The sequence below is a fragment of the Diachasmimorpha longicaudata genome, chromosome 10 (genome assembly GCF_034640455.1).
Source record: "Diachasmimorpha longicaudata isolate KC_UGA_2023 chromosome 10, iyDiaLong2, whole genome shotgun sequence".
In the NCBI taxonomy this organism is placed as follows: domain Eukaryota; kingdom Metazoa; phylum Arthropoda; class Insecta; order Hymenoptera; family Braconidae; genus Diachasmimorpha; species Diachasmimorpha longicaudata.
The window spans coordinates 3,093,343-3,103,279 of record NC_087234.1 but is presented as its reverse complement, the minus strand read 5'-3'; the positions used below and the strand labels follow the sequence as shown (position 1 = coordinate 3,103,279).

Sequence of the window (9,937 nt, the reverse complement as noted above, 5' to 3'; positions counted from 1 at the left end):
TTCACCAGCTTATTTATGTTCCTGATTAATGATCACATGACCCTCTGCAACCAGATCTACCAGATAACAAAAAAATTATTTCTCCCGTTCTGACACGAGGTTTAGCAACTACGTATTTTTTCATAAAGATTTCAATAAAAAAGAGCTTCTAAGGATTAGTTTTCCAATTAAAAAACGTGTCTTATTTTACAAACGTTTGTATATCTGAAAAATGCGAAGTGGACATATGCAAAAATTCCCCTTCAAGTTGGGAAATTCCTACAGTAATGATTGTTTAAAATAGTAATGAATGAATGAATTAATACTCTAGAGTGGTCCTTACAATACAATTTATTCGATACGATATACAAAATGCGAATCACCAATTGAATACATAGATGATAAAAAAAATGAAGAAATATATCACAGTGTCATGGCTTAGATTGCACACTCCATTATGGATACCGCAGGATACTTGACATATTGAGTAATAATTGAGTCAAGCAGGAAAACTAAATTTATTCTGTGATAATCTTGACCCCTGCCTCCTATCGCCTAAATCGTCGAATTATCAGTCTGCCTTATCAGTCGATATATTGAGAAAAGATTAAAAACTTGTACAAATCGACTCCTTCTCCCCCCAAGGATGAAGAGTGATGGAAAAGTGGCTGCTAATCATCACACCAAAATTTTCGAGTTTATCGTGTCAATGGGGTGTTTTCCCTTTTCATTGATAATCTGTAAGACAGGCTGGTGGGTCTCGAAGATGGAAGGCTTTTTCTTCATCTTGAGGATTTCCTTGGTATGAGGTAGAGCATACCTCAGTTTATCCCAGAACCAGGGATCTCCCCATTTAATATAAGTATTCATACTCAAGTAAGCCTTGAGCTCAGGTTCAAGCTGCTCAATCGGTCCAATGTCTCCATAAAGTATAACAATAACTCTCGCCCTACCCTCGTTGAGTGCCTGCGTATGGGCTGTTCTGAACTCCATTTTACCCCATACACTTTCCAAGAAATTTGGTGATAAAACCACGATTGTGCGCCTCGATTCACCGACAGAATGAGCAATCTGAGCTGGTATCCACTCACCAGCCTTCCAATCCCGATAATGTACGCACAATTTGAAGGGCTTATTATCCCCCATTGCACCACTCTCCAACTTCCCTACTAAATTATTTACAACAAAATTTTCGTCCTTGTGAGAATAACTAATGAATGCATCGTATAATTTGTCCTTATCCAGCTCATTTTCACTGACAAACCACAAGCACCAGCTCTTGGCATACAGCCAGACTTTGATATTATGTTGATAGCGATAATAAAGAGCTGCCAGGATGCCGAGAATAACCCCCAGTACTGCAACACCAATGCAAACGCCCATCATCCAGCTAATAAATGAGGGTGGGCAGAGCATCTCTGGGGTCATATTGAAGATCGGCGCGTCAGAGGATTCGAAGGTGACGTTTTTCAGCTCGAGAATAGTCGTCCCTTTGGTCTGAATAAAACTGAGGAAATCTCGGGAGTCGCAGTCAGCTATCCAGGGATTTCCGTGAAGAGTCAAGTTCTTCAACATCTTGGAACTCGACAGCACCTCCAAGACTTCGCTGTCCAAACTCTTCAGTTGATTATCCTGTAGGAACAGAACTTCGAGTGTCGGAGACACTCCACTGACAGGTAAATGAGTTATTCTATTTCCAGACAAATCGAGCACTGTGACTGCACTGTATCCTGGCTGGCTCATCGAGGGCGCAGACGTTAGCAAGTTGTTCGTTAGATTCAGCTCAGTGTGAAGTCCTTGGGGACTTTTTAGTTCCCCAGGTGCGACCGTCAGGTTTCTGTTGAAGCAGTCGACTAAATAGCCTCGATTCTCTGGTTTCACCCAACAGCTGCAGTCATTTGGGCAAAGGGCGTCGTAAATCACTGGACGATCCACCAAACACTTGAATGACGTCGAGTCCAGATCTTTCAAGGGCGTGTCCTTCAGGCGAGATGGCCCGTGGCACCTCAAGTTATCCATCCTCAGGGTGAACTGGTCGCGAACACTTTGATCCATTCTTCCCTCACCATAGCGAAGCAAATCGTAGACATTGCAGTCACAGATGATCGGATTGTCCTCTATCGAGATCGCGAGATTACTCTTGTGCTCCGCCACCTGGAAGACTAGCTCTACTGTGTGGAGCATCAGTCGCTCGATTTTATTTGAAGAGAGATTGACATCGATGTTCTCAGAGACAAATTTAAAATCAGGCTCCTGGAGGAACCTAAAATTGTTGTGACTCAGGTCGAGGATTCTTAGGGTTCGCGAGAAGATCCAGTCACCGAATATGTCCGAGATGTTGTTGTGGGACAGGTGCAGCTCTTCTATCTTGTCGATGGAGCTGACGAACGGAGAGCGGAGGCCGAATTCCTCATCGAATATCATGTTAGGGGTCTTCAGGGTTAGCTGATTGAAGGAGAATTTTACAATCTGGAGACTGTCGAGGGGAGTCAGTCCGTAGGGGTGAATCGTCGTCAGACCGTTGCGCTCTAGGTTCAGAATTTTCAGGGCTGATAGACCGGCAAACATTTCTCTGAAAATTGAAGAGAGAAGTTGGATTTATTGAAAAAATATAAAAATATAATAAAATGATGGATTTATGGCGTCATAGACAACGACACGCGTTTCTTCAATCGTTTAGAACTTCATTTTCTTTTAATTCTTTAAAAAAATAGATATCTAATATTTTTTATTGCATCAGTCCTTTGAATTAAAAAAAGTACAATAACTCACTGTGTGATGCTCGTGATGTGATTCTTCGACAAATCCAGATGTTCCAATTTCTTCAGTGCTCCGAACACTCTATCCGGCAATTCCTTGATTTCATTGAAGCTGAGGTCAATAGTGGAAAGATTTTTGCAGTCGTTGAACAGATTACGTGGTATCGCTTCAATGTAGTTCCTCTCCATACTCAAATTCCTCAGGGCACTTGCACCAGCGAATAAATCCTCCGGCAGACGAATTAGTCCATTCCTCCTCATCTTAATCATTGTCAGGTCCTTCAAATTTGCAAACCACTTGGACGGGAGAGTCGTTATATTTTGTTTATTCTCGAACAGAATCACCACTTCGAGTAGACTATTATTCCTGAAGAGATTACCTGGCAGTGAATCACCAGTGAAATTATTCTGCGATAAATTGATGACTCGGAGACTCCCCAATTTAGCGAAAATATTTTCTGGCAGTTGAGTCAATTTATTCGAGTGGAGATCGAGGGAGACGAGAGATTCGAGTTTATCGAAACTATTGGCTTTTATTTCCGTGATTTGATTGTTCCAGATATTCAGGAGCTCCAGTTTGGTTGATTTATCGAATGCTGCAGGCTCGATGACTTCTAGGTGATTACCACCTAGTTCAATGGCCTTGAGATTGGGTAAATTGAGAAAATCATGAGGTAAATCGCGGAGATCATTCTGATGTAGGTTGAGGACAGTTAAATTCTTGAGATCCTGGAGGAGATCGGCAGTGACATTTTTCAAACCATTGCTGGACAGCGTGAGTCTTTTAATATTTTTAAAATCTGCCAGGGTATCCCTTGTTAATGACGATGTCAAATCTCCAATTGACTGGAATATGAGGTCTTCAATGTGATTCGCCATAATTTGCTTAGCAATGTCCCCCAGGTTTTCGCGCTCCGGTAGTTCACATTTCCTGAATGATATAGAATTGACGTGGAAAAGCTGCTGGATTGTCCCCAGGTGAAATTCGGTCCAATTCGGTGAATTGTAACACTCTATCCTGACCCACTCTTCCGGTTTGAAACGAACTGTAAAGTCTGAGTTTAAATCACTCGTTTCGCATTGGACCTCGTAGATGTTGTGGGGAAGTTGCTGGCAGGGCCCGCAGCCCATACCCTGGGGACAATGGAAAGCCATCGCCGAGGACATTAGGGCTAAGATCACGTACCACTTGAGATGATACATGATCACTATGTAATCCAAGACTTCAGTTTCTGAAATGACACGAAAAATAGCTTTTATATTGATTCTACTAGTGATGTTCGCCAGTTAATTAACGTACAATGATTCCGATCAATAAATCAACGAAATACCAACTGGTCTGAATAACCGAGCAATTGTGGGAATTGAAAATTACTCTCGAGAGATCATTTTATCGTAACGAGAGGCGTCAACGGAACATTTTATCATAATTATCAGTGAAATTGCAGGAAATTAATACTCATAAAAAAAACTGTATGTAATCCTATCTACTTTATCGTATGCTCTTCCATCAGCACTTGAAAATCACTGATTTTATGTGAACATGCGTTTTCTTCTACATTTTACCGCCCATAAAATGACTTAGGCATTGAAACAATCGAGAAATCAATCGATAACGAATATTGCGAGTACTGGCGGAGCCTTAACTGTTCATTAAAAAATCTGGAGTAATTTGTCTTTAACTCATGATTCCACTTGGAAAGAAAAATAATGTCAATAAAATAATACAATTTCATTGACTTTGCAGTGACCATGGGAGAAGATATCGCGTATGGACTGGTTGAAATCAACTATTAGCTTGTTAGAGCACAAGTTTGATCATTCAAAAACATGTGTTGGGAGCAACGTGTTACAACAATTTTCTGGCATTCACTTGAAATTACTCACCGGCTTATTGAAGCACTCAGGTTCGTTATTCCCAAATACCGTTGACGATGATAAGAAAAATCAACATATGTCTGTTGACTCTGTTCGCCAATAATTCCTTCACTTTCGCAGAACTGCACAGGCCATCCACTGGCAGTCGTCACTACACATCAACGTACTGAACACTAATGAGAAAGTTTGAAAGTGTTGTGGAGGTACTACAGGAGGACGTTACGTGAATGAAACTACTACAGCTTGAGGCTGACTGAACACTGAACATCAGCAAATCACCAGTGAAGCGACTGGTGAAGGTCTGCACTACGGTCATAGGAGAAGGGGCCTGGGCCAGTACCCCCACTCCCTGGAATTAGGTCTGTGGCGATTTCCCTCACTCCAGACGTCGAAACAGTTTTCGCAGTGTTACGTATTTACCTGGCCTCCTACTCCCCACCACTGTCAGAAAATTCGGGAACTGCTGGTGGGGCATGTGGGGGGAGGAGCACGTGGTGGCGCGTCCAATGTGCAGATTAGGATAACTAGGGGAAATATTACGGATTTGAAAAATCCAAGGGAACGGAGACAAATGAACATCAATTAACATGCATTAAGTGTGAGAAAATGGAGAAAATATGGGCGCCATCATCGTAAAGCTGGGCTTTAAATAGGAAGATAATGGAGGAATTGGGGAACATTTTTTAAGCAGACGTATATCTCTGAGCAAAGTCTACATAGTTTCCAAATTTGGTAGGAATATATAGCAAACTCTATATGAGACATAGACATATGTTTATATGGGTATATAGATATAAACATATGTATATGTATCTTTTATTTATTTGAGTATAGTTCGGGCTAATGCAAGATATATGTTCAGATTATCTCTTCATTATATAATTTTCTGTAACTATTTTGAATAGGTCACTTTGGCTTTGAGTGACTGTTACTCAATAGTAAATTATGATTGAGTAAGCACTGATGATGCAACGCGATGAATGATAAGTGCGAGAGGAAACATTGCAATATATACACAAATGTATGTATCGGCAAAATCCAATAGCTTTGAGGGTATATTGTTTGGGAAATAAATATCTTTCCTCATCATTGAAATGATATGTCGGAATTTTCCTCTCAATTTTGCTGGGGTGAGCCCTGAATTACTATTGATTGGTCATATTATAATTATTTTAGTAAGTGGAAAGTCACTAATGCCTGAGTCTGGATTTCTAACAATTGAAAAAACTTGTAATTTCGGTTGCTGTCATCGAACCCATTTTTTCAATGTGAAGTAAAAAAAGGGAATTCATTCCAACTGTTCTGTATTTCTTAGTAATAGGTCAACATGTTGAGATCGCAGAAGCTGTTGAAAATCTAGAAAAATCACGAGTAAACCATGGATTAATCGCCATCTACGTCGTAACCTCTGAAGATCGCCGATGTACGATAATAAAGTTGATCAAAACAATCAGAGGATCTCTCCAATATCATCGCCCTGATTAGACGACAATTGAAAATGTACAAGTTCGCGTGACACATCCCTGATTAATTCAGCAAGAATAACATTGCCATTCCATTCATGTAATGTTCAGGGTTATTTTGTTGTGATTATAGACCTCGGGGAATCCCCCAGTGGTGAATTACGGGTGGCTAAGAGACCGCCCGTCGGTAGGGGATTTTCGGTCAATAGCTGATGGTTTATGAGGGTTTAGGGTCATTCACCGCTCGTCTGGCCTTGGGGATCGGCTGAGTACAGACCGCAAACTTATCGTCCTAAGGCCCCGTTAACCTACTTGTATTTGTACAATGGAAAATGCGTGTGGGGAGAAATTATCAGACGACATTGAGGCGCCAAAGAGACGATTTTATTGAAATGTTCGTTAAAAAATATTTAATGGGAAAAGACAATAGAATTCGATTTTTCCACATGATTTAGTATCAACAATGTTCTAGTCTTTTAAAATTGTTATAGAAAAATTAATCAAAAAATTTATACCAATAAAATTTTGTAAAGATATCTCTCGGTATTTCTGGCGAATGTTTTTATCTATTCAATTATTTTTCGTATAATGTTTACAATTTTTTCCGGGAACTATTAGTCCAGTCAATGTATGAGGATACAAGCTGTGGTGGTAATTTACGCAGAGTTTCAATGGTTTATTGCCTTCCATTGCCACGCTCTCCAGCTTTATTGTCGAAGGTATAAATTCTGTTGTTATTCTCTAGAATTTTCCTTAACCGTTTTAGCTCTGGAATTACGGAAAAGGTTATTAAGACATAATTTTCATTTTTTTCCACGTAACTTTTACGGAATTGTTCTCTGCGTACAGAGATGATAAAAAATCCTCAGCATGAGTTAATTATTTCCCCACGTGAGCCAGGCCCTCGGATTTTCGATAGTGATCATATCGATGTCTCTGGCGGTGAATCCTCTGTTCAACATCCTGGGAAGGACGTTCATCAGAATATGAGAATATCCGTGACCTCCGAAATTTATCTGTAAAAATAAAAATATGAGTCGTTGAGGATTAATGACTTGAGGGGTCAAGCACTAATAAATCTGCCGTAATTGTCGGAAGCTCCACGCACTAGCCGATGTTTGGTGTGAATGTCGTGACTCATCAGAAGCTGGTCAGTAGACCGTTCATCGTAAATCCACTTGATCCTATTCAGACGCTCAGCATCTGAAGGCATCTCAGTGGATTCATCCAGTTGATAGTACGAACACTCGATCCCGAAGAGATCGAATTGACAGTAGCAGCCCAATTTCGCAAACTCCAGCAATCCTTCCTTGGTTTTGATTGTTCCTGAGGTAATTAAGTAGTTACGGAAAATTGGAGCTAGTAAATTTCCACCAGAAATTTTATGAGGAGGGAAATTTATATAGAAAAAAAATCAAATGAGCAGTTCAATGCAATAAGTCAAAAACTAATATAAAGTTGATTCTAAATTCAATAAAAATATCTAAAAAAATTGTTAAGTTTTTAAATTAAGCTCTACGAAGTGTCTACTCAGTTTCGGATTTCATACAATCATTTCATTTTTTTTCGAATGATAATTCGACATCCTTACGATCTAGATGAGACATTATTGCCTTCTTCGGGTCCCCACCAGCTTCCAAATAAATATTCATGATGTCAAACGGCGCCTGAAGGTTTCTCCCAGGGTGAAAAGTCACAGGGCAGCCCAACTGACGTTGGACCGTTGCTGTTGCACGAATTGCAGTTTTTTCAAAATCTAAAAATTATGGAAGACCGCTGTGAATCTATTCTACATTATCGCTATCACAACGAAAATTCACAATCAATTACCAGTGATCGGCCATGAACTTCCAACCTCCCCTATAAATCCCGCTTTTATCTCAGGATAATCCGCGCATCCTTCGGTCAGTTCCTTCATCATGACATCGTGCATCTGCTCCTCGGTTAACTTTAGAGTACTCGGAGTTTGCGTGGCTTCCACGTAATAACCTTGAACAGTACAATTTTCAGTTCAAGTAATGGACAATAATGACTTTTCAAAACCGTCCGTGCACTGGTGCACGCAAAAAAAACACCGAGAGAAAAATTCTTTAAAACTTACATGTCTGTGCTGTACTCTGCCAGTCAAGACAGTCTTCATTAAAAATTACGGAACAGCCACGTAATTTTTAAAGAATTTTTCTCTTCGTTTATTTACGCGTGAAGAATCATTCAGCAAAAATTACCGAATAATTTTCTTGAAACCGCAATTTTGCACGAACCCTAATTTTTAGAGTTTGTGTTAATGGACTTTTCACCCTTCTCCCCCCCGTACATACCAGTGCCGACAATGACATGAACCCCAGTGTCGTCACTAATTTTCTTCATCAAAGAAAGGTCCCTTTGGATACCACAAGTAGTGTTGTCCACGATTGTACCACCTCCATGCTTCTTATAAATCGTGACATCTTCTATGACAGCTTTACTCGCATCCTCGTCGTAGAAATTCACGTTGTAGCGACTGCTGTATCTGGAGGGGAACAACAATATTTTGTAACGAGTGTACAATGGTATATGTCGCCAGGAGGACAGAAAAGTAGTTTTTCTCCCCCTGTGAGAAACTAGAACAATATCCAACTAGACCGGAAATTAATTTCTGACGAGTGTGAAGTACGTATTCAATGGAAAAAGACTTACGGATACTGCTTGACGTATCCGACATTATTCAATGCAATTTTTTTCTGGAAATTATTGACCAGGGCCTTCGGTGGAGGTACGTAAAATGCATGGAAATCCAGGGCTAGATGTTCGTGAGTTAGTGTCCTCCCTAATTGGGAGAGTTTCACCGGTCCTCGAACTGCAATGTTTAATATTAAATATATGAAGAGAACTATTCAATAAAAATTACTAAAAGGAAACGTCAATTTTTTTTCACTCGCAAATTACCTAAAAGTGTAATTTCAGTTTTTAGACCGAACATTTTCATTGAATTTTTTACTTTTCCTATTGAAAGTTCTATCAAACTAAAGGAATATTTTACCAATTAATATTCTAGTAATTTAGCTTTATCAATTAAACAATAACGAATAAAGTACCTGTCTCTATAGTAGTAGCTGCCATTGTACATTCCTGGTGACGTCTGCCCCCAAAATGGTATAAATTGTCTGACTCCTGAGATACAGTATCGTTATCAGCAAAAACACAGCGCTAATGACCTTCCAATTCGCCCGATTGCAAGATCAAGAATATTCACAGTTTCCCGCAGATAATAAAGTCTGGCCTCACAGTGCATATCTAAAATCGGGGCTATAAACGAACATTCGTGTCTTTACATTATGATAATATATCACGGTGTCATCACTCACCGCATTCAGAATTATGGAGGTATCAGGTTGCCTTCCAATTCTCAAAACACCTCGACATCTGTTGTTGTCCTCTGATGATTAATGCGCCAGATGAATTTCAGTCGAATAGACATCGACAGAGAACATAGTCGATAAACATAATTAGTCAAACTTGGTTCTCGTTTATGATGATTTTTGTTTTAATTCTCGGACAGGAAATCGTGAGAAGTTGTGTTGAAGACTAGTGTCTGCACTTGATAGTGTCAAAGTACGAGTTCAATGATCAACCCCTTCCACTATTGATATGGCTTTCTCCTTATCGCTGACACAGTGACACCAATTATTTATGCGGAAATATTGGATTGGCCAGTTGTCGCAGGACAGGGGCACATGTAGACGTATCACCTGGGAAATTATAAATCAATATATTTTAATGATTATGATAATAACGAAAATATCTTAAAATATTAAAAAATGATCGTGTAGTCATCACACAATAATTTAATTTTGTTTATGATTTATATTCAATATTTAT

At 39.6% G+C, this 9,937-nt stretch overlaps 2 protein-coding genes and 1 long non-coding RNA gene across 5 annotated transcripts; 1 reads left to right on the top strand and 2 right to left on the bottom strand.

Moving 5' to 3' along the window:
- Window positions 1-312: 312 nt before the first annotated feature.
- Window positions 313-4,766, bottom strand: LOC135166960 (protein toll-like). Its single transcript, XM_064129743.1, has 3 exons — window positions 4,626-4,766; window positions 2,752-3,970; window positions 313-2,551 (listed from the first exon to the last, which is right to left on the bottom strand). The coding sequence occupies exons 2-3, from the start codon at window positions 3,939-3,941 to the stop codon at window positions 658-660; spliced, it is 3,084 nt and encodes a 1,027-aa protein (XP_063985813.1). The 5' UTR covers window positions 3,942-3,970; window positions 4,626-4,766; the 3' UTR covers window positions 313-657.
- Window positions 1,515-6,681, top strand: LOC135166997 (uncharacterized). The gene is made up of 3 exons (XR_010299780.1): window positions 1,515-1,655; window positions 3,298-3,513; window positions 4,486-6,681. It is a non-coding gene; the product is annotated as an uncharacterized LOC135166997 (long non-coding RNA).
- On the bottom strand, window positions 6,442-9,688 carry LOC135166986 (phosphotriesterase-related protein). 3 transcript variants are annotated; one of them, XM_064129786.1, is made up of 9 exons: window positions 9,424-9,682; window positions 9,154-9,364; window positions 8,756-8,915; window positions 8,398-8,588; window positions 7,910-8,068; window positions 7,671-7,835; window positions 7,188-7,405; window positions 6,927-7,095; window positions 6,442-6,847 (listed from the first exon to the last, which is right to left on the bottom strand). In XM_064129786.1, exons 2-8 carry the CDS (start codon window positions 9,176-9,178, stop codon window positions 6,955-6,957), a joined length of 1,059 nt encoding a protein of 352 aa, XP_063985856.1. In that variant the 5' UTR covers window positions 9,179-9,364; window positions 9,424-9,682; the 3' UTR covers window positions 6,442-6,847; window positions 6,927-6,954. The 3 variants fall into 3 exon arrangements, with proteins under 3 accessions (XP_063985856.1, XP_063985853.1, XP_063985855.1); XM_064129783.1 differs by having other exon boundaries at window positions 6,442-7,095; window positions 9,424-9,688; XM_064129785.1 differs by having other exon boundaries at window positions 6,442-7,095; window positions 9,154-9,352; window positions 9,424-9,681.
- Window positions 9,689-9,937: the final 249 nt, after the last annotated feature.